At 42.4% G+C, this 26,948-nt stretch overlaps 2 protein-coding genes across 3 annotated transcripts in view; one reads left to right on the plus strand and one right to left on the minus strand.

Moving 5' to 3' along the window:
• The window catches only part of LOC124000134 (glycerophosphodiester phosphodiesterase domain-containing protein 5-like), a 71,301-nt gene extending 60,219 nt beyond the window's left edge, over positions 1 to 11,082 (minus strand). Inside the window, exons 1-2 of one of the 2 annotated variants that reach the window (XM_046306300.1) lie at positions 11,017 to 11,082; positions 10,334 to 10,717 (exon numbers count right to left, since the gene is read on the minus strand). The gene's annotated coding sequence lies outside the window, so the exon portion shown is untranslated. Of the gene's footprint in view, positions 1 to 10,333; positions 10,935 to 11,016 lie in introns of those variants that run through there. The other variant, XM_046306301.1, reaches the window with a different exon arrangement.
• Positions 11,083 to 20,698: 9,616 nt separating this feature from the next.
• LOC124000626 (serpin H1-like) lies at positions 20,699 to 26,366 on the plus strand. The gene is made up of 5 exons (XM_046307144.1): positions 20,699 to 20,885; positions 22,910 to 23,530; positions 23,650 to 23,748; positions 23,883 to 24,115; positions 24,380 to 26,366. The coding sequence occupies exons 1-5, from the start codon at positions 20,762 to 20,764 to the stop codon at positions 24,680 to 24,682; spliced, it is 1,380 nt and encodes a 459-aa protein (XP_046163100.1). The 5' UTR covers positions 20,699 to 20,761; the 3' UTR covers positions 24,683 to 26,366.
• Positions 26,367 to 26,948: the final 582 nt, after the last annotated feature.

The following is a 26,948-nucleotide window of genomic DNA, read 5'->3' on the forward strand; positions in this document are numbered from 1 at the left end:
GACCCAAATGGTGTTCCATAGAAATCCTGATTGAGAATGAAAAGACTGAACAAATGAACAACGAAACAGCACAGCAAGTAAGTGAAAGAAATAGGTTTTGATTATGTTTTTCTGGTAATGGGGACATACGTAAATGCCAACAAAATTATTTTTTGGTCAGTGGTGTGTGTGTGTGTGTGTGCGTGCGCGTGTGTAACCATTATTTTACTAGGCAAGTCAGTTAAGAACAAATTCTTATTTACAATGACGGCTTACCCCGGCAAAACCCGGGACGAAGCTGGGCCAATTGTGTGCCACCTTATTGGACTCCCAATCACGTCTGGATGTGATACAGCCTGGATTCGAACAAGAGACTGTAGTGACGCCTCTTGCACTGAGATGCAGTGCCTTAGACCACTGCGTCCATATGTTGTGTTAGCTTTTTAATTGTACTAGAATGCAAAAAAAGGCCGCAAGAACGTTTAATATTGGTTATCGGTATTGGTTTAATTTGGCAATGAAAATATCAGATATTGGTATCGACCAAAAATGTCATATTGGTGCATCACTAATTCAGACCCTTTGCTATGAAACTCGAAATTGAGCTCAGGTGCATCTTGTTTCCATTGATCATCCTTGAGATGTTTCTACAACTTGATTGGAGCCCACCTGTGGTAAATTCAATTAACTGGACATGATTGGGAAAGGCACACGCCTGTCTATATAAGGTCCCACAGTTGACAGCACAAGTCAGAGCAAAAACCAAGCCATGAGATCGAAGGAATTGTCCGTAGAGCTACAACACTGGATAGTTTTGATTAACAGATCTGGGGAAGGGTTCCAAAAAATGTCTGCAGCATTGCAGATCCAAGAACACAGTGGCCTCCATCACTCTTAAATGGAAGAAGTTTGGAACCACCAGGACTCTTCCTAGAGCTGGCTGCCCGGACAAAATGAGCAATCAGAAGAGAAGGGCCTTGGTCAAGGATGGGACCAAGAACCGATGGTCACTCTGACAGAGCTCTAGAGTTCTTCTGTGGAGATGGGAGAACCTTTCAGATGGATAACCAGCTTTGCAGCACTCCACCAATCAGGCCTTTATGGTAGAGTGGCACAACGGAAGCCATTTGTCAGTAAAAGGCACATGACAGCCTGCTTGGAGTTTGCCAAGAGGCACCTAAAAGATTCTTTGGTGTGATGAAATCAGGATTGAACTGTTTGGCCTGAATGCCAAGCGTCACGTCTGGAAGAAACCTTGCACCTCCCCTACGGTGAAGCATGGTGGTGGCAGCATCATGCTGTAGGATGTTTTTCAGCGGCAGGGACTGGGAGACTAGTCAGGTTTGAGGGAAAGATGAACGGAGCAAAGTACAGATAAATGCTTGAGGAGTTCCTGCTCCAGTGCACTCAGGACCTCAGACAGGGCTACGGTTCACCTTCCAACAGGACACCGTCCCGAAGCACACAGTCAAGACAACGCAGGAGTGATTTTGGGACAAGTCTCTGAGTGTTCCTGAGTGACATCTCCGGAGAGACCTGAAAATAACTGACGTTCCCATCCAACCTGACAGAGCTTGAGAGGATCTGCAGAGAAGAATGGGAAACTCCTCAAATACTGGTGTGCCAAGCTTGTAGGGTCATACCCAAGAAGACATGAGTGTAACGAAGTTCGTCTGTTGTTTGAAGAGAGTCAGACCGAAATGCAGCGTGTAGGTTACTCATGACTTTTAATGAAGATAATGCGGTACATGAAATAACTGAAAATATGAAAACAACAAACGAGTGAAACTAATACAGCCTATCTGGTGACTAACAAAGAGACAGGTACAATCACCCACGAAATACAACGCGCACTCAGGCTACCTAAATACGATTCCCAATCCGAGACAACGAGAATCAGCTGACTCCAATTGGGAATCGCCTCAGGCAGCCAAGCCTAACTAGACACACCCCTAATAATACACAATCCCAATTAATACAAACCCCAATACGAAACACAACATATGTCACACCCTGGCCTACCCAAACATATAACAAAAACACAAGATACAATGACCAAGGCGTGACAATGAGGTTGTAATCGCAGCTAAAAGGTGCTTCAAAGTACAAAGTAAAGGGTCTGAATACCTATGTAAATGTAACATTTCAGTTGTTTATTTTGAATAAATTTGCAAACATTTCCAACAAAACAGTTTTTGCTTTGTCATTATGTGGTATTGTGTGTAGATTAGAGGGGGAAAAAACAAATTGAATCCATTTTAGAATAAAGAAAAGTCAAGGGGTCTGAATACTTCCCAAATGCACTGTATAGTGTGCCTGAATTTGTCCAATAGAAGCTCTCGTTTGTAACCCTATTGCAGCTAGATGTAGGCAAGAGTGTGCAAGGCAGTATTGAATTAGTCACTGTCTGTCACCTTGATTACTACAAATTTTCTCTCGCCCTGTGCACCGACAGTACGTTGTAAACTTTAAATCATAGAGACCTAGCCTAGAGCCGTGGGCACCCTGCCAGAGTCCACACCCTGGACGGGCCCCCAGAAGAGGGTTATGCAGGGACGCCCAGCCCTCCATCACAAGGGAAATATTTTACCCAGGTCAGGTCACCCATCCCCCTATTGACACTGCCTTTTCAGAACAAGAAATGTGACGACAGATTAAATGTTTATCCCTGTTAGGCTGTTCCATTCAAATGAATAGTTGAACACAAAAGGAAAGGTCTTTATTTTTCTTTTGAATAGGTTTCAAGCAGACAAGTGGAGGACAGATGAAGCCAGCAGCTAGCTGCAAAAGGAATGAAGTTTAAAAAAAATACTCATACCTTTCAATAAATCAAACTGCCTTGAACAGAGACAAAGTCAGACAGATAATTTTTTTTGTCAATATTCCCTTAATGAGTTCAAATCAAATGTTATTTGTAACATGCGCCGAATATAAAAAGTGTAGACCTGACAGTGAAATACATACTTACAAGCCCTTAACTAACAATGCTGTTCAAGAAAGAGTTAATTTAATTTTTTACATTTTTAATTTTACCTTTATTTAATCAGGCAAGTCAGTTAAGAACAAATTCTTATTTTCAATGACGGCCTGGGAACAGTGGGTTAACTGCCTGTTCAGGGGCAGAACGACAGATTTGTACCTTGTCAGCTCGGGGGTTTGAACTCACAACCTTAAGAAAATATTTACTAAACATCTAAATCACATCAAAAAGTAACAAGAAAATGACATAACAATAATGAAGCTGTATTTATTTTATTTTATTTTAATTTAACTAGGCAAGTCAGTTAAGAACAAATTCTTATTTACAACGACGGCCTACCAGAAGGCCTCCTGCAGGGACGGGGGCAGGGACGGGGGCCTTTAAAAAATAAATACAATATAAATATCGGACAAAACACATCACAACAAGGAAGACAACACAACACTACATAAAGAAAGACCTAAGACAACAAAATAGCAAGGCAGCAACACATGGTACACACATTATTGGGCACAGACAACAGCACAAAGGGCAAGAAGGTAGAGACAACAATACATCACACAAAGCAACCACAACTGTCAGTAAGAGTGTCCATGATTGATTCTTTGAATGAAGAGATTGAGATAAAACTGTCCAGTTCGAGTGTTTGTTGGAGCTCGTTCCAGTCACTAGCTGTAGCAAACTGAAAAGAGGAGCAACCCAGGGATGTGTGTGCTTTGGGGAGCTTTAACAGAATGTGACTGGCAGAACGGGTGTTGTATGAGGAGGATGAGGGCTGCAGTAAATATCTTAGATAAGGGGAGTGAGGCCTAAGAGGATTTTAAACATAGGCATCAACCAGTGTGTCTTGCGACGGGTATACAGAGATGCACAGTTTACAGAGGAGTATAGTGCAGTGAAGGGACCTATAAGGAGCATTGGTGACAAATCTGATGGCCGAATGGTAAAGAACATCTATCCGCTCGAGAGCACCTTACCTGCCAATCTATAAATTATGTCTCCAAAATCTAGCATGGGTAGGATGGTCATCTGAATCAGGGTTAGTTCAGCAGCTGGGCTGGAAGATGAGCGATTACAATAGAGGAAACCAAGTCTAGATTCAACTTTAGCCTTCAGCTTTGATATGTGCTGGGAGAAGGACTAGCCATACTCCCAAGCACTTGTATGAGGTGTCTACCTCAAGCTCTAAACCCTCAGAGGTAGTAATAACACCTGTGGGAAGAGGGACATTCTTCTTACCAAACCACATGGCCTATGTTTTGGAGGTGTTCCGAACAAGGTTAATGGTGGAGAAAGCTTGTTGGACACCAAGAAAGCTATGTTGTAGAGGATTTAACACAAAATCTGGGGAGGGGCCAGTTGAGTATAAGACTGTATCATCTGTAAATAAATGGTTGAGAGAGCTTCCTACTGCCTGAGCTATGTTGTCTGTGTAAATTAAGAAGAGCGTGGGGCCTAGGATCGAGCCTTGGGGTACTCCCTTGGCAGTGGCTGAGACAGCAGACTTTGACTTTAAACACTGCACTCTTTGAGAGAAGTAGTTAGCAAACCAGGCCAAAGTCCCCTCAGAGACACCAATACTCATTAGCCGGCCCACAACAATGGAATGGTTTACCGTATCAAATGCTTTGGCCAATATACAGGGGGTACCGGTAGCAAGTCAGGTTAGTCGAGGTAAATCCTGGATGTCAGGATGCTTGGCCCCAGTGATTTACTGGGCTGTACGCACTATCCTCTGTAGCGCCTAATTGTCAGATGCCAAGCAGTTGCCATACCACGTGGTGATGCAAGTGGTGATGTCAGGATGCTCTCGATGGTACAGCTTTCAAACCTTTTGAGGATCTGGGGATCCATGACAAATATTTTCAGTCTCCTGTGTGGGAAAAGGTGTTGTCGTGCCCTCTTCACAACTCTCTTGATGTGTTAGGACCATGATAGTTTGTTGGTGATCTGGACACTAAGGAACTTGAAACTCTTGACCCGCTCCACTTCAACCCCATTGATGTTAATGGGGGGCCTGTTCAGCCCTCCTTTTGCTATAGTCCACGATCAGCTCCTACATCTTGCTCACATTGAGGTAGAGGTTGTTGTCCTGGCACCACACTGCCAGGTCTCTGACCTCCTCCCTATAGTCTGTCTCATCGTTGTCTGTGATCGGGTCTACCACTGTTTTGTCATCAGCAAACTTAATGATGGTGTTGAGCGGCGTGCTTGGCCACACAGTCGTGGGTGAACAGGGAGTACAGGAGGGGACTAAGCAAACACCCCTCCTGTACTAAGCACGCACCCCTCCTGGGTCTCGGGTTTCCTGCAGGATGGTGTTGATGTGAGCCGTGACCATTCTTTCAAAGCACTTCATGGCGACCGACGTGAGTGCTACGGGCGGTTATCATTTAGGCAGGTTACCTTTGTTTTCTTTAGCACAGGGACTATGGTGATCTGTTTGAAACATGTAGGTATTACAGACTCGGTCAGGGAGAGGTTGAATGTCAGTGAAGACACTTGCCAGTTGGTCCACACATGCTTTGAGTAAACGTCCTGGTAATCCGTCTGGCCCCGCAGCTTTGCGAATGTTGACCTGTTTAAAAGGTCTTGCTCACATTGGCTACGGATAGGGTGATCACACAGTCGACTGGAACAGCTTGTGTTCTCATGCATGCTTCAGTGTTGCTTGCCTCAAAGCAAGCATAAAAAGCATTTAGCTCGTCTGGTAGGCTCGCGTCACTGGGCAGCTCGCGGCTGTAGTCCGTAATATTTTTCAAGCCCTGCCACATCCGACAAGTGTCAGGGCTGGTGTAATAGGATTCAGTCTTAGTAATATATTGACATTTTGCCTGTTTGATGGTTTGTCGGAGGGCATAGCGAGATTTCTTATAAGCGTCCGGATTAGTGTCCTGCTCATTGAAAACGGCAGCTTTATCCTATAACTCAGTATGGATCTTGCCTGTATTGCATGGCTTCTGGTTGGGAAATGTACATACGGTCACTGTGGGGACAAAGTCGTCGATGCACTTATTGATGAAGCCGGTGACTGAGGTGGAATACTCCTTAATGCCGTTGGATGAATCCCGGAACGTATTCCAGTCTGTGCTAGCAAAACAGTCCTGTAGCATAACATCCACGTCATCTGACCATTTCCATATTGAGCAAGTCACTGGTACGTAAGTAGGAATCAGTAGGATGAATGTCAGATTTTCCAAATAGAGGACGATAGAGAGCTTTGTATGCGTCTCTGTGTGTGGAGTAAAGGTGGTCTAGAATTTTTTTTCCCCCTGGTTGAACATGTGACATGCTGGTAGAAATTAGGTAAAAAGGCCAGCATTAAAGTCCCTAGCCACTAGGAGTGCCGCTTCTGGATGTGGATTTTCTTGTTTGCGCATGGCCTTATACAGCTTGTTGAGTGCAGTCTTAGTGCCAGCATCGATTTGTGGTGGTAAATAGACGGCTATGAATACTATAGATGAGAACTCTCTCAGTAGAAAGAGTGGTCAACAGCTTATAATGAGGTATTCTACCTCAGGCGAGCAATACCTTGAGACTTCTTTAATAATAGACATCGCACACCAGCAGTTATTGACAAATAGACACACAACCCCGCCCCTCGTCTTACCAGACGTAGCTGCTCTGTTCTGCCGATGCACGGAGATTCCGATTCATTGTTTAGCCACGTCTCGGTGAAACATAAGATATTACAGTTTTTAATGTCCAGTTGGTAGGATAGTCTTAATCGTAGATCATCCAATTTGTTTTCCAATGATTGCACATTCGCCAATAATACGAAGGGTAATGTGTGGTTTACCTACTCGTCGGGGAATTCTTCAAGCACTCCTTGGGGTTTAACATACAATACTGCCAATGGTTGATTCAGTTAACTGGAGAAATATCTATAACAAAGCCCTTTAAGCTTTTTGGAATGGAACTTTTACCCTGGGCAGGAAAATATCCCAGGTAGTAAGACTTCAGAGGCCTTTAAAGGATCGCTGCAGGGAGTTTCATAACTGGCGCCTTACTGTAGCTGAGGAACAAGTGTCCCAGGGGCAAACAGAGAAAACCAAAACAACCTGAAACAAGACAAGAGACAGGGCGGTGTGTATCACAAAACAACTGGCAAATCAAATAACAGAGAAGGGCGTAGTCCCCTTTGGGAATTAGTCCTAAATTGTATAAATTGTTAAAAACTAGAGAAACAGTCGCAGGTGTGGGGATGCTGTGCAATGTTGGTTTCTCTATTTTTCCATGGAAAAATATACAACAATTCTATAATCCACTGCAAATGTCTGTCAACACACTATCAGACGGCACTGTCTAGTTCCACCTGCGAGAGATGGAGAAATCAGTCTGGTTGTCTGTTTGTTGACCGGAGTGTCTTCAACACCCGTTGTTTTAACGCATCCCCCTAGCAACTTGTAATAACCATGCAAAAGAGCCACCCAACTGACTGGCCCCTAAATGTCTTGTGACGTCTTTCATCAACAGTCTCCTCTCAGCTGTTTGTGGTTATCTGTCCATAGCCAGAGGGACTGAACTGAAGAGACAGGACTTCCTTCCTGTTGGGGTGTCATTATGTCTTTCCTCTGAGTCTGGCTTTCCTGGTCAAAATATCTACCACACTCCATCTCAATCATCTCAAGTTGCTTCCTCTGCTCATCTCCTGTTTGAGACTGCTTTCTTTGAAGCTACCAACCAACACTGTTACATCTCAATAATCTAAAGTGGCTTCCTCTCATTGTCTCCTTTTTTAGTTTGCTTTCCTTGATGCTACCTACCAACATGGCTGAATCTTAATCATCTAAAGTGGCTTCCTCGTCTCCATCTGCACTAGTATGAGAAGACAAGCAAAGTAAAATCCTTACAGCAGAGGGACTTGTTTTCTTCTGTCCAGCATGCAGGTAAATGAGGAGAGACAAGGAGAGTGAATCTGTTTAGATTATTTGAGAGGCTGCCCACAACAACCTGAGAAGACTTCTCTAGGTTTCTCTCTCTGTGTCTCACTTCCTTGCCAAATCTGTTCTAGAACCATCCTCTCAGACGATAGCATTGTTCTAGAATTGGCTTCTCAGATGAGAGCACATGTCAAAGTTACCGTTGTCATTAGAATCATCAGCTCATGGTTATTCATAGAATAATTCACAGAGTCTCTGCCATGGATATATATAAAATTAGCTCTTTATATTGGTCAGTGTTACTTATCTCCAGGCTCCCTCATCATTCATTCATTCCCTCATGAAAAATATATTACATTAGTTATTCATTCCTGGATCTCTCATTCAGTGTATTCACCTCCCCACAATAGGGTTTTCATTAGAGCAATGTTCTCATGATAGCTACTCATCAAAGGGGTGGGAAGACATTGAACATTTACTAACACTGCCCTCATTCAAACCATAGGTTCAGATATGACTCATACTACATGTGAAATCAATCATCGCTGAGGTTGCTGGTGCCAGAAATAGACTTTGCTAACGCTGTGTTATGTACCTGACATTATCAGGTAGTGGGTGGATGTGGCTTAAAGCTGATTGAGATGTCCCTTAGTAGCAACACTGTGTAACCTCTTGGCCTTCATTTGATCATTCATGCAGAGTCTGCCACGTTGAGGCCAAATCATTATTTCATTAATGATGATTCAGACCTGACAGATAATAACCTCATGATGACGTAGGTTGGGAAAGGCAGGCTAAGATACAGACTGGAAAGTGTTGTTACAAAAGCACTGACTCTACACTCTTAGAAAAAATGGTGCTATCTAGAACCTAAAGGGTTCTTTGGCTGTCCCCTGAGGAGAACCCTTTGAAGAACTATTTTTGGTTCAAGGTAGAACCCTTTTTGTTACAGGTAGAACCATATTGGTTCCAGGTAGAACCTTTTGGGGTTCCATGTAGAACCTTTTCCACAGAGGGTTTTACATGGAACCCAAAATGTTTCAACCTGGAACCAAAAGGGTTCTCTATGGAACCAAAAAGAGATCTCATATGGGGACAACCAAAGAACCCTGTTGGAACCCTTTTCTCTAAAAGTATAGTCTCTCGACCAGATTCTCAAAGGCAAAAATGTCAACTTAATTAACCCAATTCATTAAAATGGAGATCCTAGAGTTGCTTATGACTGAGATGTGCCCTGGTGCAATTTGTTGCTGTGATTACTAGAGCCCATCCCAACCTTCTCTCTAAAACTATTGACGGATCTGGTACAGGACAAAGATAGGAAGAGATCCATATCACAACCTGGTTGGCCAACACCTGCTGAAAATATTTCAGGCAGTCTACGGGCTCCCGAGTGGCGCAGCAGTCTAAGGCACTGCATCTCAGTGCTAGAGGCTTCACTAGAGACCCTGGTTCGATTCCAGGCTGTGTCACAACCGGCCGTGATTGGGAGTCCCATAGGGCGGCACACAACTGGCCTAGTGTCGTCCGGGTTAGGGTTTGGCCCGGGGTAGGCAGTCATTGTAAATAAGAATTTGTTCTTAAATGAATTTCCTAGTTAAATAAAGGTTCAATAAATATAAATAAGAACCTGTCAAAATGTCAAAACAGGCCTCAATATTCATTGTATTAAAACACAAAGCTAAATGTGTGCATTCACAAATGTTGATCTTCTCTCAGAAATCATAATCTCTATGACAGGCCCAAGCTAGACAGACAGATAATAGCAGCCCAGAGATGTCTTTGCTGGCCCAATCCTATATGGCAGAGGACCCAAATGTAACTATGAGCCATTTCTTCATTTGGCCTTGAATTTAACTCTGGTTCAATCAAGAGATATGAGTTGGGAAACAGTTTGCATAAAGTTGCCCTTCTGCAATCTGTAACTATATAGTATTGTCTAATTACCCAGCTAGTACTACACTGTAATTGCAGACACAGTGTATGAAACAACTAATTAAACTAGAATTAAAGCAAGTGGCCAAGTACTTTCTGCATTGGTCACTAGTACAGTTACTGTGTAGTTATTTGGTAATTACGCAAGTGAATTCAATCTCTATTTAACTAGGTATCAGTGCAACTTAATGTAAGAGTGACCAGGAATTTTAGGCTACAGTGAGAAATAATACAGTAAGGTATGATGATGGTGATGTGATAGAGAACAAAAATCATATTTAAACTGTCCAGGTCTGGTCAGCCACTGTGAGCTACTTTACCTGTGCCAATTAACATGTTTTATATACATTATACAGATATATATTTTATACAGATATATATTTTATCTGCCCAGTTAGCCAAAATAAATACAACTTTCTGGTCATCATGGTCTCATTGCGTCTCATGAAACGATAGCAGGGAAACAAGGCACTTCACACAGGTCAATAGACTATGTGACATCGATCGGATTATATGAAACTTAATCCGTTAATCTGCGCACAATGTCAACACTCACCTTCCCTCCACGACGGTGTATCTTCTCCAAAGCAAAATGTATAAAACAGGTTCCTGTCTGTCACAGCTATTTTCTTGTGAGATTAGGCTACACCAATACTTGTCCCCTCTTTGAAGTTATTGCAGATTCAAACTTCAAATAATACGCAAATGTGTGGTTTCTGGTTATGTTGGCAACCCATCCAATGACAAAGCATCACACGAATTAAACTAAACGCAGCGAGAATTATATTTCAAACGACAATGTCCGAAGTTATTTTTCCTTAAATCCCAAGAAAATTACTCACAGGACTGTGACTCACCGACACACTTCGCAGATCAGGAGAGAACCTTAATCCATTCGACACCGTGTGGGTGGAGCTACAGTGTATCCTCTGCATTTGCCCTGGTTCGGAGTAGAGGGCGTTAGAAACTAGTGACACAATGAGCATCGGAGGTATGATCAACTGAATCAGGTCTACACGTTGGATAGGTAAATAAAAGTGCACACTGTGAACGTCATATTCCGATAATGACTAAATAACGCAATTATTTTTTCCATAGGTTTCCTACAAGGATCATATTCCTAATCAGGGCCAGATTAATCCAGGCCCGTGGGAGGCCCAAGAGGCAGCTAAAAATAAAAATAAATGTTAAACTAATACATCAAGAATATAACAGTGAGTGTAAAAAAAACATTACAACCATGCTATTTCCATGGAATAAACTGAGCAGATGATTCCAGGTGAAAACGAGAATCCCTTATTGATGTCACCTGTTAAATCCACTTCAATCAGTGTAGATGAAGGGGAGGAGACAGGCTAAAGAAGGATTATTAAACCTTGAGACAATTGAGACATTGGTTATGAATGTGTGCCATTCAGAGTGAATGGGCAAGACCAAGGATTGAAGTGTCTTTTCACACTCAACAGTTTCCCGGGTGTATCAAGAATAGTCCACTTCACACAACTGTGGGAAGAATTGGACTCAACATGGGGAAGCATTAATGTGAAACGTTTCCAGCACCTTCTAGAGTCCATGCTCGATTAATTGGGGCAGTTCTGAGGGCAAACAATGTACAACTCAATATTAGGAAGGTGCTTTGAACACTTAGTGTATGTATCATATACAGTTGAAGTCAGAAGTTTACATACACTTAGGTTAGAGTCATTAAAACTCGTTTTTCAACCACCACACATTTCTTGTTAACAATCTATAGTTTTGGCAAGTCGGTTAGGACATCTACTTTGTGCATGGCACAAGTAATTTTTCTCAACAATTGTTTACAGACAAATTATTTAACTTACAATTCACTCCATCACAATTCCAGTGCATCAGAAGTTTACATAAACTAAGTTAACTGTGCCTTTAAACTGCTTGGCAAATTCCAGAAAAATGCCATGGCTTTAGAAGCTTCTGATAGGCTAATTGACATCAATTGAGTCAATTGGAGGTGTACCTGTGGGTGTATTTCAAGGCCTACTGTCACGACTCCTACCGAAGGTGGCCCCTCGGTGGTCGTTGTCACCGGCCTACTAGCTGCCACCGACCCCTTTTCTGTTGTTTTTGTCTGATTAGTAACACCTGTTTCTTGTTTAGGTTTTGTTGGGCTATTTAAGCTGCTGGTGGGCCTGCCTGCTCTTTGTGCGGGCTTGTTTCGTTTCCCACTGGTTATTTTGTGTGGTAGTGCTGGTTGTTTTGGATTTTCCCTCCGGACTGTTGCGGTCCTGGTTTTGGGCAATTGTATATGTGTGCCCAGTTTCTTGGTGAGTACATTTTCCCCAGTGCGTAATACGCACCCACTACGCCCAGTGCGTTACACCTACCTTGAAACTCAGTGCCTCTTTGCTTGACATCATGGGAAAATCAAAATAAACCAGCCATGAACTCAGAGAAAAATGGTAGACCTCCACAAGCCTGGTTCATCCTTGGGCGCAATTTTCAAACACCTGAAGGTACCACGTTCATCTGTACAAACAATAATACGCAAGTATAAACACCATGGGACCACGCAGCCGTCATACCTCTCAGGAAGGAGACGCATTCTGTCTCCTAGAGACAATTCGACCACCTGGGCCGGGCCAGGTGCAAACTGCATACAAGATTTCTCCATAATGTCGGATTGCAGTTGGGCCTCATTCCGAATGATGTGTTCCACACAAAACACCATCCCAACCATGGAGCACGGGGGTGGCAGCATCATGTTGTGGGGGTGCTTTGCTGCAGGAGGGGCTGGTGCACTTCACAAAATACATGGCATCATGAGGCAGAAAAATTGTGGATATATTGAAGCAACATCTGAATATATATGCCATTTCTGAAGACATCAATCAGGAAGTTAAAGCTTGGTCGCAAATGGGTCTTCCAAATGGACATTGACCCCAAGCATATTTCCAAAGTTGTGGCAAAAAAGGAGGTCTACAAACCTGACTCAGTTACACAAGCTCTGTCAGGAGGAATGGGCCAAAATTCACCCAACTTATTGTGAGAAACTTGTGGTAGGCTACCCGAAACTTTTGACCCAAGTTAAACAATTTAAAAGCAATGCTACCAAATACTGATTGAGTGTATGTAAACTTCTGACCCACTGGGAATGTGATGAAGGAAATAAAAGCTGAAATAAATAATTATCTTGTAACGATCCTCTTCCTGTGAATGACTGGACCAAGGTGCAGTGTGAGACGTGTTCATTATATTTTATTAAAATCAGAACTGGAACAAAAAATAACAATGAGGAAACAAACAGTTCTGTAAAGAACCTAACAATACAGAAAACATAGAAAAATAACAGAATTCCTAGTCACAGAATAAAAGCCTCTCTATGGCCAGGGCGTGACATCTCTCTACTATTATTCTGACATTTCACATTCTTGAAATACAGTGGGGATCCTAACTGACCTAAGACAGGGAAATTTTACAAGGATCAAATGTAAGGAATTGTGAAAAACTGAGTGTAAATGTATTTGGCTAAGGTGTATGTAAACTTCCGACTGCAACTGCATTATACAGTATATACAGTATATATCAGTGTTCCCCAACTGGTGCCCGTGAGCCGAATTTGGCCCACGGGTGGTTTTATTTGCCCCCTTATGTTTTCTGAGCAAAACATACCATGGCAATTTCACTGTTAAATGTATGGGTGTGCTAACAATGGCTGCCAGTCCTGACTGCCATCTATGGATTATATTTCTATGGTTGTTCTCAAGAAAACCATACAGTTTGGAAAGCAAATGTTTAAAGCTGAAAAGAGAAGACTAATCTGTCTCTAGAACCAACAGAACATTTTATTTTCTCAACAACTCCCAATTTTTAACAGCACTGTTTTTCAAAGTAGCTCATCTTTAGAAAGGCTATTGCCACGATGATGGCATCAGCTGTCACTCCTTGGTCTTGGTGTTTTGTGTTTTCATTGATTGTTTGGTCAGGCCAGGGTGTGACATGGGTTTGTTTTGTTGTATTTCGTATTGGGGTTTTGTGGTTATTGGGATTGCGGCTGAGTAGGGGTGTTGTATGGGCTTGGCTGCCTGAGGCGGTTCTCAATCAGAGTCAGGTGATTCTCGTTGTCTCTGATTGGGAACCGTATTTAGGTAGCCTGGGTTTCGCTTTGTATTTCGTGGGTGATTGTTCCTGTCTCTGTGTAGTGTTCACCAGATAGGCTGTAATTAGGTTTCACGTTCTGTTAGTTGTTTTTGTATAAGTTATTTCATGTATCGCGATCTCTTCATTAAAGACATGAGTAACCACCACGCTGCATTTCGGTCCGACTCTCTTTCAACAAACGAAGAACGCCGTTACATCAGCCATCACTGTGAGGAGCCTATGACTTAATCTTTGTTATTCAGTGAGTCAGTGCACCCTCGGAAATGTTATTTAGTAGCCTATAGTAGCCTATATTCAGAACCCTTGACTTTTTCCAAAAGTTGTTATTTTACAGCCCTGTTCTAAAATGGATTAAATCGATTTTCCCTCGTCAATCTACACACAATACCCCATAATGACAAAGTAAAAACAGTTTTTTATTTTTTATTTTAGCAAATGTTTAAAAAAATACAAAACTGAAAAATCACATTTACATAAGTATTCAGTACCTCTACTCAGTACTTTGTTGAAGCACCTTTGGCAGCGATTACAGGCTCGAGTCTTCTTGTGTATGATGCTACAAGCTTGGCAAACCTGTATTTGGGGCGATTCTCCCATTTTTAGTCGCTGCACAGCTATTTTCAGGTCTCTCCAGAGATGTTCGATCAGGTTCAAGTCAAGGCTCTGGCTGGGCCACCCAATGACATTAAGAGACTTGCCCCGAAGCCACTCCTGCGTTGACTTGGCTGTGTGCTTAGCGTCATTGTCCTGTTGGAAGGTGAACCCTTTCCCCAGTCTGAGGTCCTGAGCACTCTGGAGTAGGTTTTCATCAAGCATCTATCTGTACTTTGCTCTGTTCATCTTTCCCTCGATCCTGACTAGTCTCCCAGTCCCTGCTGCTGAAAAATATCCCCACACCCTTCACCTTCGGGATGGTGCCAGGTTTCCTCCGGACGAGACACTTGGAATTCAGGCCAAACAGTTCAATCTTGGTTTCATCAGACCAGAGAATCTTGTTTCTCACAGTCTGAGAGTCTTTTAGGTGCCTTTTGGCAAACTCCAAGGGGACTGTCATCTGCCTTTTACTGAGGAGTGGCTTCAGTCTGGCCCCTTTACCATAAAGGCCTGATTGTTGGAGTGCTGCAGAGATGGTTGTCCTTCTGGAAGGTTCTCCCATCTCCACAGAGGAACTCTGGAGCTCTGTCAGAGTGACCATCGGGTTCTTGGTCACCTCCCTGACCAAGGCCCTTCTCCCCTGATTGTTCAGTTTGGCCAGCTATATGAAGAGTCTTGGTGGTTCCAAACTTCTTCCATTTAACCTCTATGGGATCGGTGTCCATAAACCGGGACGGTTATCGCTAATGTGTCCAATTTACAATTGCTATTACAGTAAAAAGATACTACGCTATTGTTTGAGGAGTGCACAACAACAAAATACTTTTATCACGTCAACTTGTTTGATACATTCACCTCTGAGGGTAAATAATGTACTTACGTTCAGTAATCTTGCTCTGATTTGTCATCCTGAGGGTCCCAGAGATTAAATGAAGTATAATTTTGTTTGATAAATCCATTTTTATTTTCAAATGTAGGAACGGGGTTCTACAGTTTGAACCCCTGTTGTCTCTGGCCCCACACCCACCCCTAGACATCTGAAGATTAGCGTTTTTTCTGCAGGGAAGCTAATTGTCCATCATGTATGACATTCCTGGATGTGTGTAAACTTACATTTTTCATTACCATAGCATTTTTGTGTGTTCTCTATACTTAGGCACTTGAAAATATATCAATTGAACAATTCGTCACATTTGGGCAAACTCCTGGCAGACTAAAGTGTAGGAATGTAATACTTCTCTGGATCAGTCTGAAACTTTGCACAACCCTGCTACCACCTGGTGGTCAGAATCTACAATTATACAAATTCCTTTCTCTTCAATTTCAAAAATCATGGAACAATTCAAAAAAATAGAAAACGCATGTTATTTTGTTTTATTATCTTTTACCAGATTTTTTGTGTTATATTCTCCTACATTAATTTCACATTACCACAAAATTCAAAGTGTTTCCTTTCAAATGGTATCAAGAATATGCATGTCCTTGCTTCAGGTCCTGAGCTACAGGCAGTTAAATTTGGGTATGTGATTTTATGCAGAAATAGAAAAGAACGGGTCCGATCCTTAGAATGGTGGAAGCCACTGTGTTCTTGGGGACCTTCAAAGCTGCAGATATTTTTAGTACCCTTCCCGAGCTCTGTGCTTTGATACAATTCTGTCTCGGCGCTCCACGGACAATTCCTTCGACCTCATGTCTTGGTCTTTGCTCTGACATGCACTGTCAACTCTGGGACCTTATATAGACAGGTGTGTGCCTTTCCAAATTATGTGCAATCAATTGAAGGATGATCAATGGAAACAGGATGGACCTGAGCTCAATTTCGAGTCTCATAGCAAAGGGTCTGAATACTTACGTAATTGAGGTATTTCTGTTTTTTCTGTTTTATACATTTGCAAAAATGCCTAAAAATGTGTTTTCGCTTAGTCATTATGGGGTTATTTTGTGTAGATTGCTGAGGATTTTTTTCTATTTAATCCAGTTTAGAGTAAAGCTGTAACGTAACAAAATGTGGAAAAAGTCAAAGGGTCTGAATACTTTCCGAATGCACCGTACATGTATATAAAAAATGAAAAGCTCTGGGGCCCATGATTTCTTAATCCGGCCCTGTTCCAAATCATGGTAGTTGGTGATTTTCACTGCTGGATTTGATGTCCATGCCTTAATCGACTGTACTATTTGTGTATGGTACCTCCAGTAATCAGGATGGCTGGCCTACTACAGGTGCCATCAAGCACCAACCCCTGATACAGCTCGGAGGCATTGAGCCAACACCAGGCACAGGGAGTGACTTCCAACCGTATATCTATTTCAGGCCTAACAGCCACAGATTAACTCCTGGCTTGGAAGATGATTGCGTCAATTCCCTCTAATCTTGTGCAACTGACAAGTGAAGTTAATTTACTTTAGCATACTGTACAGTAGGTGACCAGAGACTCTGTGAATCTGCGTCTGTCTCTGAGAGCACTCTGCTGGAGATTGACTGTAATAATTTACAAGGCGTTGTTTTAGGAGTTTATAAACTGTAACTGTTAATTACTGTTTCTTTTAAATATATAGATAGTTTCTAAGTCTATAACCAATAGTTTAAATTGTGTGACTGTCATTGGATAAAAAAAAAACAGATATCTAAATGCTATAATCAAGTGGAGATAAAAAAAAAAAAATATATATATATATATATATAATAATTGTGCAACAGAGCTCATGGCTGAACATTCCCTAGCATTTGGTAGTCCCTGGTGGTGAATCATAATCGTCTCCTCTCTCTATAAGTCCCTGATCCCTGCTCTGTCATGATCATGGCACATTAGCAGATGTTCATCCACCAGAGAATGCTATTGCCAGCTGTAGCTCACTTTGCTCACTTGATGGCCTCTCTCTAAAACATTTGTCCAGTTCCAAATGTACACTAGCCCCTACTCCTACGCACAACGCCTGAAAGTATTGTCAATATGTATGTCAGCAATATGACCAAAAAATTACAAAAGATTCTGCATGATACAAATCTTCTACACAAACTCTACTCATTAGTGCAGTGGTCTTCAATCATGGGTCGAAAGACCCACAGTGTGTGCAGGATTTTGCTCTAGCCCAGCAATAACACACCTGATGTCAACTTACCCCCTGATTAACTGACTCAGATTCATTAGTATGGGGCTGGAACAAAGGTCTGCTCACCTGGCCGTGGGTCTTCAGGAACATGATTGAAGAACACTGCATAAATGAGATCAGAATAAACTGTAACAGTATATCTCTGCACACTTCCACTCTTTCCAGACAGGCACTAAACTACTGTACCAGAGTTTATACAGTAAATCACATCTTTGAGTGGGTTTGGCAGTAGTTGGTGAGAGTTAAACAGCTGAAGGTTGCATCAGCATGCTTTGCAACATTACTGAGGTCTTACATCATGAGAATATCAGGCCAATTTCTATTTCTAAAGGAAGAAACCGACTGTGACCATGCTTCCTCTTACAGAGAGCTCGTATTTAAGAGAAAAGTCCAAGTTTGCTGAGAAAAGTTCCAAAGAATAAGAAGGTATCTTGAGGATGCTCCTCGGCTTCAAAATATGGATGAGCTATAGGCCTAAGATATGGAAGTTGTCTTTCACTTTATAACCCTACTTTAAAAAAAAGTTAAGCTGAAGTGCTGAACGAACTGTAGGGTAACTGAAACCAGATGTCTTTGGCAGTTTTTCACATGAATGCTTATTTTCCCCCCTCCATGATCAGCACCTCCATCCCTCTGCTACATGGTATTTCTGGATGTGGAACCAAGGCAGGTCAACACAGGAAGCTGGACAACATGGAGACGGATATACGTTCTGTTCCACTGCCCCTTTTTCCTACTGTTTGTTGATGGGATTCCCATACCGCCATCGTTGCTATTGTTACATGCATCTTGACATGCAGTATTGTGCAGGCAATAACCAACGTGAGCTATTAAGTCCTCAGTGAAGGCATACAATACAGTACAGCATAGGAGGTTGGTGGCACCTTAATTGGGGAGAACAGGCTTGTGGTAATGGCTGGAGCAAAATAAGTGGAATGGCATCAAATACATAAGACACATGGTTTCCATGTATTTGCCATTCCATTTGCTTCGTTCTGGCCGTTATTATGAGCCGTTCTCCCCTCAGCAGCCTCCTGCGCAATACAGTCATCTATTAATGACAGAGAACATTGTGTTTCGCATTGCCTATAAGATCTTAGTTGGAGACTGCACTATATAGCCCTTTATATAATGTACACAATTAAACCATTACCACGATTAAACCATTCATGGATTGGTCTGTAAACATTCGTAGAAATATGCAGAAAAGGCACAGGATTTTTAAAGCCATTACAATATCTTATCTTAATATCAGTTTTACCATTATGTCTCTCCTACAGATGCAGGATGGATCTTAATTTGACCAGTTTCTCACAACAGGAGAATAAGCCTGCAGAAACAGGAAATTATAATTATTGTGTGGATTATAATTAATGGGCATTTTTGTAGGGGTAGATACATTTTTTAGTTATGGCAAAACTTTAGAAGCCTTGAATACACTACAAATGTGCATTTCCAGCTGTGCAGGACATTTCCTGCAACAACAGGTTGACCAAATTGAGATCCTACTTCTGTATCTGCCGTTAATCAGTGACAGTGAATTTGAGTTTAATAAAAAATATATCTGAACTGTATAGGTGTTCGAAGTGCCATCTCTTGGCTAGCTGAGCTGCAGCCTTAGCAGCAGAGTTCATTGAAGCTGCCTAGCCCTATATGCACGCAAAACTAAACCAATGCTGCCCTCAGGCAGTATATCAGGCCAACCTATTCTTCTGAGACAAAGAGCCAGTTTGGAATTTAGCTATGTAATACAAAAGCATGTAGCCAAGTGCTATGCTTTTTCATGTTGAGGGTGGAGATGTGGTGTGGGTGAGTGGGGATAGTTATTTTGTACTCAGACCAATTTTGGCTCTATGTAAATTGTCCATTTATCTAAACATCAACGGAACATGTGTCTTATGCATAGCCTTTTCACTCTAGCAGTGCTGAGGCATAGCCAATGTAATGTGACCTAATTTCTAACATGATGTCACAAATCCCTTGGCACCAAACACTGGGCTACTGTGGCATGTTGAGTGATTTCCTCAACTTTATTGCTGTTCAGCAGAAACACTCCATGTTTTAGAGTGCCTGGATAGATTTTTCGACAGGGAATAATCAGATACACTGTATGCATGTCCACAATGACATGTTGTTCATTTTGGGGAAAAGTGAGTCAGTTAGACACCAGGGGATAATTTAACAATTTGGCATGGCTAGGTAGACCAGGTAGGGGGGCTTGAATGGACACATCTCCCATCCTGCATCCCACGCTATCAGTCTCTCAAATCAGACAGACACAGTCACAGACGTGGCACTAAGAAGGGGGATGAAGAGGAAGAAAAAACTGTAAAATCTTCGCAACTTGCAAGCAAAATTTATGAACCATAACCATTATAATACCAAAGTACTTTGTACCCCTAACAATTATTATTCTTCGGTCTCATGGAATTTTGGATTTTCAATGACCTAGTTAGAAAACTTCCCTGCAACTCTGTTTGCAGTAGGTAACCCAAACAGATGGCACTATTATTCATTTGATGTTGTTTTCCATCTGCGTCTGACATTAATGTACCCAGCCCGCTATACACTCGTGTCCACCAGGGACCAGCTCATACATAAAGCATCATCCATTCAGGCTGCAAAGGCCTCAATTTCCTCCTTAACTTGATTTAATGTCACACACAAACACTAGGAAAATATGTGTACTGTCTTAAGAAAACACAATTTCCCACCACTATTTTCTGACAATTTATAGATGTTGCACACTGTCTTCAGTCCAGCAGTCTGTTGTTTACCCCTGGCTCAAAGCGGTGTGCAACATCTAGAAGTTGTCAGAAAATCCGAAAATGGAAGTGGAAAATGTTGTTTAATTAAGACAGCATGCATATGTTCCCCGTTTTGTTAGGCAGGAGGGCCATAAATACAAAATAATGTTGCTCTATGATGCATGGTCTAAAACTGTGTACAGTATATTACAGTAGCAACATTTGAGAATATAGAACGATGAACTTTATAGAAACTCTGCCAGATGTCTGTCTGCAGTGTGAATGAGCTTTCAGTGTGTCTCAGGCTTTAGGACCTGGAGGGGGAAAGTCCTACTCACATAGCTGCTCAACAGATACTGTGGGAGTGCCCAGTGCAGCTCACTGTGCATTGAAAATCAATGTACGTCATTAACATTTTCCATTCCCCAACTTCCAGAATATTTCCCCCATGGTTTGTAGACCAGCTGAAGGATCGTGTGGAAGCTGAGAGAGAAATTAGAGGAAAACTGCTGAAAGAGCCTGGTAAGTTAAAAAGGGTGGGGTGGAGGGTGGGGGGGGCTGGACTTGTGTTAACTGCAGGAAAACTTCTGACCAGGAATGTGAAAGTCCATCCATTTCGGGCTTATAACATTATTTTTGCTAATTTAATTCTGTATTACAATACAGCTTCATGTGATTGAGCATGTGCAGGCCAGTTGAAAGGAAAAAGTTGTCAGGCTAAAACATACTTCTTCCTCCCAACTTCACTGTTCACACTTAATGAATGGGTCACATGACAGTGAAAATGCTATGCTGATCAAATAAAGTGATGGTCAATTAACAGTGGCAATGCTGCTTTGAATTGTGCCATGTCTGAGGAAGCCTATCTTATTAGTAGCGGTCCCACCCAGCAACAGACTCTTGTGCTCTGATCTGAGTCTCAGTTGCCTCTGCCAGGGGGCATCTCACTTTACTTGGTCAATTGAAGACATGCTGTGTGGTGGTAGAGAGTGTAGAGAAAGTATCAGATAGATTATCAGAAGAAATGAGCTGTGTAATTTATAAACATATGTTCAAACAGATATTAATGACGATGCACGGAACTGTAAACCGGCATATTCCTCGTCCTATAAACTTTCTCTCACAGTGGTTTCTGTCCAATAAGATGAGACCGTCATTGCCGGTATTTGTACGTGCCAGGATGTTTCTTTGTTATGACTTATAAGGGCATTGAATTACGCCCGATGTCCACCAGATGCATATGCATTTTGTTTTGCCGGATGTCTGGCCCACATTTTCCGTACTTGACGCTCAGTTGGTAGAGCATGGCGCTTGTAACGCCAGGGTAGTGGGTTCGATTCCCGGGACCACCCATACGTAGAATGTATGCACACATGACTGTAAGTCGCTTTGGATAAAAGCGTCTGCTAAATGGCATATATTATTATTATTATTATTACATGTGTTTCGCTTTTCAACTAGCTAAAACCTAGCTAGTTGGAGTCAGTGTGTTTACCTCCATTTGCACCACCGCATGGTAAAGCAAAGCACAAGTTGAACATTTTTAAAACATGCAGTACACATACAGTTGTGGACTGCTCCATTCACAATGAAGAGTTTGATGCATCTGGTGGACATGAGGCATTAGCTTGTGTTGTGATTTGTAATTATGCGTGCAGAATCAAAATAATAGGTAATGCAAATTTAGAATGTACTGAAATCATTTGTAGTTCCAACAAAACTTCTAAGGGCGTCATTGTTACATTAGAGATCAAACTTTCTGTTTAATACTGAAAAATGTGAAGCCTCACGCCTGCTTAAGGTCACTCATTCCAGGCCTCAGAGGATGCATAGCATCCTTTTGTTTAGACTTCATGGCTTAGCCTGATCATGTTGCTACTTGTCTGCTACCGAAAGCCTCCTGCAGGGCAACACAGAGCAGAGAGATAAATAAAAAGTGTTTGGTCCCCCAAATGAAGCGAGAGCTTGATTTAAATGTCCATTGTTCTTTTTAAGAGAACTTGTATTCTTTATTCAGTGGCCCTCATTAGTTGCTGTAGAATTATTCCACTTAGAATGTTGGCCACTTTTTCATCTTCTAGTCGTTTTACAGCTGCAGTGTCAACGTGGCTCTTGAGTCTTGCCTTGAATGTCTACTTGGAGACTCTCCAATGGCACGGTCAACCCTGCTCTCAGATTCTCTACCAATGAATTCAGGTCTATAATTACATTACAGACTGCATAATGAAAGCTTAGTATACCACACAGCATGTCCATTCTGCATCATCCAGGTTGAATAAAAGAGAATGTGGTATTCCTCTTGAATCTCAGCGAAGTGTTTGAGAAGTGCATTATCTCCGTAACTTATGCTATCACTGGCAAGAGCAAGGAGAGAAGTCCCACAAGAGGTTTTCTGCATTCAAAATACAGGACACATTTCATTTAATTTAATTAATTTCTAACACATGGGATTTGAGACTCTGTTGCTCTGTAATCGCTATGATAATCCATAAGAAAGTCCACTGTATACATCTAACACATACATACACCTTTTCCTCCCTCTCAAGTCTCTACTGATATGGTTGACACCATGTGGGTGACTAACCTGGTAGCCATGGCCCTATTGGCCACTGCAGCCTCCGCTGCCACCGCCGCCTCAGCAGACAAGGTCTTGAGCAACCACGCCACCCTGCTGGCTGACAACAGCGCCAGCCTGGCCTTCAGCCTCTACCAGAACATAGCCAAGGAAAATGACCTGGAGAACATCCTCATCTCCCCGGTGGTGGTGGCCTCTTCCCTGGGCCTGGTGGCACTCGGGGGCAAGGCATCCACTGCCTCCCAGGTCAAGACCGTGCTGAGCGCTAACAAAGTGGAGGACGAGCAGCTGCATGCTGGTCTGGCCGAGCTCCTGGAGGAGGTCAGCGACTCCAAGGCCCGTAATGTCACCTGGAAGATCAGCAACCGCCTATACAGCCCCAGCTCGGTCAACTTTGCAGATGCCTTTGTCAAGAGCAGCAAGAAGCACTACAAATATGAACACACAAAGATAAACTTCAAGAACAAGAAGAGCGCTGTGAAGTCCATCAACGATTGGGCGGCCAAATCCACCGATGGCAAGCTGCCCGAGGTAACCAAGGATGTGGAGAAGACCGATGGGGCCATGATCATCAACGCCATGTTCTTTAAACGTGAGTTCTCTCTTACAAAGGACCAGAATTTTGCAGATGCACTCTTCTCTCTTTCGCTTAGTTGTTTTAATCATTCACATATTTACAGTATAATTGTATTTTACTTTATATCTGAACAGCCCATTGGAATGAACAGTTCCACCATAAGATGGTGGACAACCGTGGCTTCCTGGTGTCTCACACTCACACTGTTGGTGTACCCATGATGCACCGCACAGGTCAGCCCTCATTATAATTTCATAAAGTACCTTTGAACTGAACTGGGGTGTTCTCATTTCAAAGTGAAGGAAGATGTAAAGAAATGCCCAAGAAATGTCTCTTGAGTCTGTATCCATACTGACCGTACCTGCAGGTATCTATGGCTTCCACGAAGACACAGTGAATAAGCTGTTCATCCTGAGCATGCCCCTGGCCCATAAGAAGTCCAGCCTGGTGTTCTTCATGCCCTACCACGTGGAGCCCCTGGAGAGGCTGGAGAAGCTGCTGACCCGCAAGCAGCTGGAAGACTGGATGGGCAAGCTAAAGGAGACGGCTGTTGCTGTGTCTCTGCCCAAAGTCTGCATGGAAGTCAGCCACAACATCCAGGTACTGGAAAAACCTAGAGATGACACAGGTCATTGTTTAAAACAACATTTATTAATAATTTTGTTAACTGTTTATAAGATACACGTTTGAATAACAATCATTTTGTTAACTGTTTATGAGATCCAGGTTTGAATAACATGTTAGGATACAGCACACATCACTGATGCTCTTAGGTGGCTGAGAGTTCATGCTTCAAACTCATTCACAATAAAGATCTCTCTCTCTCTCTCTCTCTCTCTCTCTCTCTCTCTCTCTCTCTCTCAGAAACACCTTGGGGAGCTGGGTCTGACTGAGGCTGTGGATAAGACCAAAGCGGACCTGTCCAACATCTCTGGGAAGAAGGACCTGTATCTGTCCAATGTATTCCATGCCTCTGCCATGGAGTGGGACACCGATGGGAACCCCATAGACATAAGCATCTTCAGCACAGATAAGCTGAAGAACCCCAAGCTGTTCTACGCTGACCATCCCTTCATCTTCCTGGTGAAGGACACCAAGACCAACTCCATCCTCTTCCTCGGCAGACTGGTGCGACCTAAGGGCAAGAAGATGAGAGATGAATTATAACACTTTGGAGTCTTATGTGAAGTGTTTTTGTATTTGTGCGTGTTATGGTGTTTATGTGTTTGTATTTTTCTATGCAAAGAGAGGAAAGGGAGAAAATGAATTGTACGTTTAATACCTCAAGAGTACATTCCCATTTGATGATCAATGTGCCAACATTTGTTCCTGTTGTTCACTATGCATGATTCAGAATTATATGTTTGTGTTGTAAGAAACAAAGTATTGTGTACTCTAACTTCACCTGGACATGGTATTATCATCAAGCCTGGTTTCAAAACTGAATATCGCCCCATTTCACAAAAGAGAGTGATATTGGGTTTGGTCACCCTCATGTTTGAGTATTTAAATTAAGATGAGATCACAGGATGGATACTTACATTTAACTATTGCTTAAATGTAAAATAATCATTCCTCTGTTTTCCTCTCCTGTCTCCAGTTGGGATCCCAACTGATTGCACACTCTTTCACTTCACTTTGGATTATAGGCTATTTTTCTGTTGTAGTTGTTTATTTTAATTTCACCGAATCAACATCAACTTACTTTCAATAACTAATTGAACCTTTATTTTACTAGGCAAGTCAGTCAAGAAAAAAAATATTATTTTACAATGACAGCCTACCCTGGCCAAACCTAACCCGGACAACACTGGGCCAGTTGTGCGCTGCCCTATGGGACTCCCGATCATGGCCGGTTGTGACACAGCTCAGGATCAAACCAGGGTCTGTAGTGACAACTTTAGCACTGAAATGCTGTGCCTTTGACCACTGCACCACTTGGGAGCCCACTCATCCATTTGATAGTCATTCAAAGGGGCTGAGAAAATTGCTACTTTTTTTTTTTTTTGCCAGGATTACCATATACATTTCACCAAATATCAAATTGTGAGTTTGTGAAATTTGTGTGGGCTCTTCCAATATCTTTAATGTTTAAAGTAAAAACAATTTTTTCACAAGCTTTTTCACAGGTTTACAACCTGGTGCCAGCCTTTTGTTCACTCCCCCAAAGAACATTCATCTATGACCCAAGGGTCACGCCTCTGTCTGCTACTCTGCTTGGCTTTTTACTGATCCATACTGAAGACACTGCACAGCACTCTATAGCTAACTTACTAGTGAAAGAAAAAAAGTATCAGGGATCAAGGTAAGACCCAGATGCAGACTGTCGAAGTAACAATGTTTATTGTAGCAACAGGGGCAGGTGGGCTCAGGGTCAGGGACAGGCAGAGTTCAGTAATCCAGAGGTGGAGCAAAGGTACAGGACGGCAGGCAGGCTCAGGGTCGGGCAGAGAGGTCAGGCGGGCGGGTACAGGGTCAGGACAGACAAAGGTCGAAAATCAGGAGGATGATTAAAGAGAGGCTGGGAAACAATAGGAGCTGACAGTAAAAATGCTGGTAAGCTTGAATGAACAAGACGAACTGGCAACAAACAGAATGAGAAAACAGGTATAAATACACAAGGAATAATAGGGAAGATGGGCGACACCTGGAGGGGTTGTGGAGACAAGCACAAGGACAGGTGAAACAGATCAGGGCGTGACAGAAAGGCCATGTCTATGGAAGGCTTTTGACTAATCAGTCTTGTCTCCAACACTATCACCTTTTGCCACAAAAAAAAAAATTTGGGAACAATGGAATGGTATGAGATATTTACAAGTTTCCTATTTTTCCCATAAAATGGTAATACAAAGAAAGTTGTAATGTGACTTTGTTTGATAGTGGGCTGTGGATGACTACTAGGATGAAATGATAGCCATAGGTAGTGTGGCTAGCATTTGTGATGTCATGCAAAGTAGCCAATAGGTTTTTCCAACTGATTGGCTGTAAAGGAATTCTAGCTATGGGGCTTTAAGACTACACAAGGAAGGACAGATACACTATATATAAAAAGTATATGGACATCACTTCAAAATAGTGGATTCGGCTATTTCCTTGTATGCTGTAGCGTTAAGATTTCCCTTCACTGTGCATGGTGATCTTAGGCTTGTGTGAGGCTGCCTGGCCATGGAAACCCATTTCATGAAGCTCTCGACGAACAGTCCTTGTTTTGATGTTTCTTCCAGAAGCAGTGTGGAACTCGGTAGTGAGTGTTGCAACCGAGGACAGATGATTGTTACGCGCTACTCGCTTCAGCACTCGGTGGTCGCGTTCTGTGAGCTTGTGTGGCATACCACTTAGCAGCTGAGCCGTCATTACTCCTACACGTTTCCACTTCACAATAACAGCACTTACAGTTCATCGGTGCAGCTCTTGCAGGGCAGAAATTTTACAA

This window comes from Oncorhynchus gorbuscha, linkage group LG16 (assembly GCF_021184085.1).
Source record: "Oncorhynchus gorbuscha isolate QuinsamMale2020 ecotype Even-year linkage group LG16, OgorEven_v1.0, whole genome shotgun sequence".
Lineage (NCBI taxonomy): Eukaryota > Metazoa > Chordata > Actinopteri > Salmoniformes > Salmonidae > Oncorhynchus > Oncorhynchus gorbuscha.

Bases quoted from the DNA above. Each gene is read 5' to 3' on its own strand.
- LOC124000626 (XM_046307144.1), top strand. From the start codon at position 20,762: ATGTACGTCATTAACATTTTCCATTCCCCAACTTCCAGAATATTTCCC. The intron at 20,886-22,909 runs GTAAGTTAAAAA...CTCCCTCTCAAG, and splicing joins AAAACTGCTGAAAGAGCCTG to TCTCTACTGATATGGTTGAC. The intron at 23,749-23,882 runs GTCAGCCCTCAT...CCGTACCTGCAG, and splicing joins ACCCATGATGCACCGCACAG to GTATCTATGGCTTCCACGAA.